The 6,000-nt window shown below is 45.1% G+C and overlaps 1 protein-coding gene across 3 annotated transcripts in view; it reads right to left on the reverse strand.

Moving 5' to 3' along the window:
* The window catches only part of LOC308423668 (quinone oxidoreductase-like protein 2), a 30,881-nt gene extending 26,285 nt beyond the window's left edge, over positions 1-4,596 (reverse strand). For all 3 annotated transcript variants that reach the window (XM_080920481.1, XM_080920480.1, XM_080920479.1), the window contains exons 1-3: positions 4,527-4,596; positions 4,336-4,444; positions 1,750-1,846 (exon numbers count right to left, since the gene is read on the reverse strand). In XM_080920481.1, coding sequence (XP_080776607.1) covers positions 1,750-1,846; positions 4,336-4,444; positions 4,527-4,576 — 256 coding nt within the window. In that variant the 5' untranslated portion in view covers positions 4,577-4,596. The remainder of the gene's footprint in view (positions 1-1,749; positions 1,847-4,335; positions 4,445-4,526) is intronic.
* Positions 4,597-6,000: the final 1,404 nt, after the last annotated feature.

Here is a 6,000-nt window from a genome sequence, read left to right on the forward strand (position 1 = left end):
AATCAAAAAGAAATGTGGGTTATCTTTGGAGCCTGGCATCCTATATGTGGAAAACACAACCAACAGGCCACCTTCTTCACTTTTGGGAGCTGTTATGTTTTCAGTGCCCATCATTTTAACTAGGTGTAAAAGGTGGTACTCAAAAACCCAGTACACTGAGCATGAGACTTCATGATCACAACATTTCAGTCATGGTTGTCCCACGCTTGACCTAGATCATTTCAAGAATATGCCAAAGCACAAGAGACGCGCTGGTACTCAGGTACTTTTGACCCTGACCACTAGGCCACCGGGCTCCTATACAACCCAAATACCATGGTCACCAGATTATATTTATCTGTTGCCATGTGTCCATGGCTGAACTGTGAGGAGGTCCTCAAGGATGCATTACTGCCATCTGCCCTTTCTTCATCTACCTCTGAAATTCATGAACCTAGTAGCCATACATTTCCTACTTGCTCGGCCAGGGAAATAACTTAATTGTGACACCGCCTGCCAGTCTATTCTCTCAGCAAACACAAACAGAAGGAACTGGGTCCTAGTATTAACACACAACCAAAAACCCCAAACATAACAGCTATGTTGTAATCATGCAATCACTATAATCTTTATATTTATCCCTATAAAATATTCATGTACTATAAATATACTAAACTCTACTTAAATCTCCTTAAATAAACTTCAACAACAAAAATCAGTCATTTATCCATGCACTAAAGGTCTCAAAGTAGCTGGGGGTTGGGGGATGACTCATGCCTTTAATCCCAGCATTGGGAGGCAGAGGTGGGTAGATCTCTGTGAGTCTGAAGCCAGCCTGGTCTATAGAGTGAGTTCTAGGACAGTCAGGACTACACAGAGAAATCCTGTCCTCGAGAAACCAAAAATGGTCTAAAAGAAACCAGACAGAGCACAATAAAATTCAGACAGTGGGCAACTATGTCTAAACTTTTTCCTTCCTCTTCTTCCTTTTGGACCTTCTGCATTAAGCTTCTTAAGGTCTGTGGCGATGAGGCTACAGATTGTAGCTACAAGCATGTTTGAGATTCCTCAGAGAAAAACTGAAACTGAGGCAACACGAAGAAGGCAAAGGACCGACTACGGTTAACAGAGAAGAATCCTGGAGAACACAACACTGTGTAAACAGTTGCCCATTTATTCACTCTAAAGTTAGTGAATGTCCTAAGTGAGCACTGGCTGTCAACTTGACACAGCCCAGAAGTGTCTGAGGGAGTCTCAATTATGGGGTTGCCTCAGTCGGATTTGCCTGTGGGCATGTCTGTGGAGCATTTTCTTGATTGCTAATAGATGTAGAAGGGTCCAGCCCACTGGGAGTGGTACTATCTCTGGGCACGTGGGCCTGGGCAACATAAGAAAGATATTGAAACATATGACTAAGAGCAAGCCACATTCCTCCACGGTTTCTGCTTGGGTTCCTGATGAAGTGTAAGCCAAATAAACCCTTTCTTTACCACGGTGATTTAGTCAGAGTGGTTTATCCCAGCAACAGAAAGTCTAACGAGACCACCGAGTGTCATCTATGGATTGGTACAAGCTAAGCTGGGGACAAACTAGGCCTGCAGGGGGAGGGTCATGAGGTAGCTATTTAACAAGGATGGTGATGTAACCAACAGAAACCTCACTGGTCAAGCCTGGCAGAGCATGGGGAGTAGTGTCTGAGAAGATGCATGTGGCTCTGGAGACTCTCAGAATTCTGCTTTTTCTGAAGTTGTTACTTGGCCCCATACTCACCTGGGGTAAAGGGAAGAGGAGGCTTTTCCTGATACCGACCCCGACAGACCAAGTTATCAGCAAAGTTAACGCCACAGAAATGAACATCAACTCTGACCTGCATAAGAAACACAGCACAACAAAATAGAGAAGTATACATCCTAGAGACAATGTTCATTCAATAATAATTAATTTTAAAAGGGCTACTGAATGAATGGCAACCATATACCAGATAATGAGCCAGGAGCCAGATTATCAGAAGGCAAAATGGACCAAGTTTCTGCCTTTATGGACCTATAAGTACAGCAGAAAAGGTACCAACTAAATAATGATGAAGCTAAAAAAGCCATCTGTTGTTGAGTCAGAATCTTAATATGTAGCCCAGGCTGGCCTCAAACTCACTATGTAGTCCAGGCTGGCCTCAAACTTGAAATTTTCCCTTGTGGCCTCTCAGAATTATAAACCTGAACCACCATGCTTGGCTCGTAAGCGTTAAATTATAACCTAACATAACGTCATAACCTAACATAACGTCTTATAGACAGGAGAAAGCACATGATGAAGGCATGTGACCTCTTGAGGAATGCCAGGAAAAACTAGGAAAGTAACCCTTGTACCAGTAAAAGCCAAGACTTAATGATTCAAACCAGGAGGTGAAAGCTTGACCCAGACAAAAGCAATGGGATGTGCAAATGCCCTGCATGAGGGACAAAAGAAAAACTAGCAAGCCTAGAAGGGAAGAGGAGACAAGGAGTGGGAGCTCTATACCACACTGAGATCTGTAAGTCTGAACTGAGGATCTTAGCGTCCACTCTGGGAACAGCTGAATGCCATTAAGCAGGGGGTCCGGGTCTTGTCTAAGCAAAAGCTTGTAACTCGAGTAGCAGGAATCAAGGATAGCCTAGACCCCTGTCTTCTATGCTCTTGGCAAAGCCATCACTGAGGCAGAACTGCAGCCACGGGGCCAGTAGCTTCTCTAGAGCAGCACTTCTCCACCTTCCTAATGCTGGCGGCCCTTTAATACAGTCCCTCATGTTGTGGTGACCCCTAACCGTAACTGGTCACAACCCATAGACTGAGAACCTCTACTCTAGACTTTTTGAGGAGCCAGTGAGTTTCAAAGGGTGGTTGGCCCTGAACCATCACTGGCATCAACTGGGATCAGGTTAGAAATTCAAATGTCACCTTGTATAGATGCCTTTAATGACAAACCTGAGAAGACAGAGAAGGGCAGATTTTTGTGAGTTCCAGGCCAGCTAGGGATACATAATGAGACTTTTGTCTTAAAAAAAAAAAAATCAAACTTTGAGGCCACACCCCATACTGAATCATACATGGGAAGGTGAGGCTCAACAATCTGTCTGAACAGGTCCAGATGTCTCTGGTGCTCATTAGAGAACACATCCCAACAAGGGTTGAAGTCCCAAAAGATGCCAGTTGGAATGCCAAAAACAATGTTCTTTACTTGTTTAAGTTCGGTATAGAGATGGCAGGTCAGTTAGAAGCCATTTCTTATCTATTAAAACCATTCATTTCTCAATTTTTTAAGTATGTGCCACATGCCAGAGCCCATTCCAAACTCCAGGGATTTAAAGGCAAATAAGAATAAAATAAATGCAGCTCCCACACGCTAACTCCTTATGATACAAACCTGAGGAGCCCATCCCTCGGCATCCCAAACCTGGAGTAGGTATTGGCTGGTGATGGCATGTTCACTGCCCTCAAGCTACCCCACCGTGGTTTAAGAACCAACTTAGCCATCTCTGCACTCTGGAGTCTTGATGTAAGAAGATCATAAGTTCAAGGCCAGCCTGGATGACATAGTATCTTGAAAACAGCACCGATTTCCCAGAAATGAATGACTCAAGACGGGAGAAGCTGAGTGGCTGCGATCATGTGCCCTTCCAATGATCTGTTTTAACCACAGGCCCCATTTGGGTGCCCGTTAGGGCTGTAGCTACATCTCTGTCTCTCATGAGCAATCCCTAACATGAAGATACTCTTGCCCACTCCACCCACTTTCAAGTTCTCATTCTGTAATACAGATGTATCACACAACTGCCACCAGAGTGGTCAACAGGAAAAGCCAAAGGTGACTTTCACAATTCCTGGCAGGAGCCACGACAGAAAAAGGATCCTCTCCCACATTACTGCAAGACATCAGAGGGTCCAGGCATGTATTCTCATGAGATAGCTTGGGGTGAGGTGGGGGGGGGGATTCAGGGAGAGAGGGACCGCCAGATAATATGATACTGACTTTGAAGAGGGGCTAAGCAAAGGATAAGGGTCCTTTTATTTGTATTGTTATGTAAAGTCGTGTGTAAATCAGACACTGTTTCTAAGGCAACGGCTCAGGAGCTTTCCAAAGAGGCCTATACTTCCATTTTGAGGGAGGGCTTCCTTGACACTTCTGGCCTTTCCGTGAACCTTGAAAGGGCTTGACCTTCTAGCCTAAAGTGGTTGAGCTCCAGCCTCTGGGTCGCCCCTCACCCCCCAGGCTTGGGAACTAGGATCTTGACTGAAGCAGGAAGTCCACAAGTGCTTGGTCTAGAAAGGCAGAGGTTCTTAACTATACAAGGCGTCCCGGGGTCAAGCTTGTCACCCTACCTCCTGTGGCCCGAGAGGTCGAGGAGCCACCTCTTGAATGGTCAGGGGCTGATTCAACTCGGTGCAGAGTGCAGCTCGGTAGTGCCGGCCTTGGCCCTGCCCGGCTTGCCTGCAAAAAGAAAAGAGTGCTGGTTTGCTCGGGCGTACCCCGAGGCCTGTGTGGGGTAACTCCGGGAAGAATCGGGCTGCACCTGCAGAGCCACGCCGGAGGGAGGCACCGCACGCACAGCCGCGCCGCCATGACCAGCAGAAGTCGCAGGGGCGTGGCCAGCATGTGGCAGGAAGAGCCCGGGAGAGAGCGGAAAGGCGTCCCAGGACGCGCCGGCTCAACTCGGTGACCCTGTCTGTGCAGGGGACTGTAAGCCCCACCCTGCTTCTAGAGCTTGACCACAGGGTGTGCAACTCTTCAGCCCTTCCTCCGCTCTGGAAAGCAAAAGGGAAGCATGAGGGAAATGATTTGATTACCCCAGATTATGACAGAGTCTTTTGAGACAGGGTCTCACTTTTTAGCTCTCACTGACCTGGAGCTCATTGTGTTGACCAGGCTGGCCTAGAACATGTGATCTTCTTGCCTCTGTTTCATGAGCGACGGAACTACAGGGTGTGCCTAGAAGACTTTTAAATCTGTGTTTGGCAGCATTTCAGTCGTACTTCTAGGGTTCTCTGTAAGAAAGAAGCCGTAAATGCATAGGCTACATTTGAACATCTTGCTAGAGTTCTTGCTACTAATTTTCTCACACAGGATTAATTATAATAATAATTTTTAAAAACTAAACTTTTACTAATGGTCTGGTGTTAACTGATCCTAAGCAAATCCAAAGAGAATGTCCAATTAAAGACAAGCCAGCTGGGCACACGCCTGTAATCCCAGGACCCAGGAGACAGAGACAAGAAAATTGAACATTGGAGTCAGCCAGAGCTATATAGTGAGACTCTGTCTAAGATAAAAATAAAAATAAATTAACACGATGACACATGCCTTTAATCCCATCACTCAGAAGGCAAAAAATAGGCGAATCTCTGTACATTTAAGGCCAGCCTGGTCTACATAGCCAGTTCCTGGCTAGCCAGGACTACACAGAGAAACCCTGGCTTAAAAATGTTAGTTATTAAAAAATAATAATAAAGTCAGCCCAAAACTTAATGATTCTTGTGTTCCAAAGGCCTACCTACACTAGGGTTAACACTTAGGAAATATGTTTCAGTGACTACATAATCCCTAGGTATATCCTAGAAGAGCCAAAAATAACACTATTGTCTATATGAAATATAATATAAAATTGCTTAGGAGCTAACTTCAATCCCCAGAACCCACACAGTAGAGAGAATCTATTCCCAAAAATTGTCCTTTAACCTCCAAATGCTGACCTAATGACACATGTACCATGTACACACACACACACACACACACACACACACCACGTTAGCATATATAGATAGATATATTTGACCTATTTAAAACATCGAGTGAATATACACCAGCAATGTATGTGAGGCACATGCTATGCTGGGAAGGATGAAAGACTATCGTTGGATAGATAGCATTTAATAACAGCATCTCTTTAGAAGACATCTGGTCACAAAGCATAGGTCACAGGTTGAAACCCAGTTCTATCACCTCTTTGACCACATCCCTAATGGTTCTTGCCCTTAGTTAACTCTTCC

The sequence above is a fragment of the Micromys minutus genome (genome assembly GCF_963924665.1).
Source record: "Micromys minutus genome assembly, chromosome: 1".
Taxonomy (NCBI): Eukaryota; Metazoa; Chordata; class Mammalia; order Rodentia; family Muridae; genus Micromys; species Micromys minutus.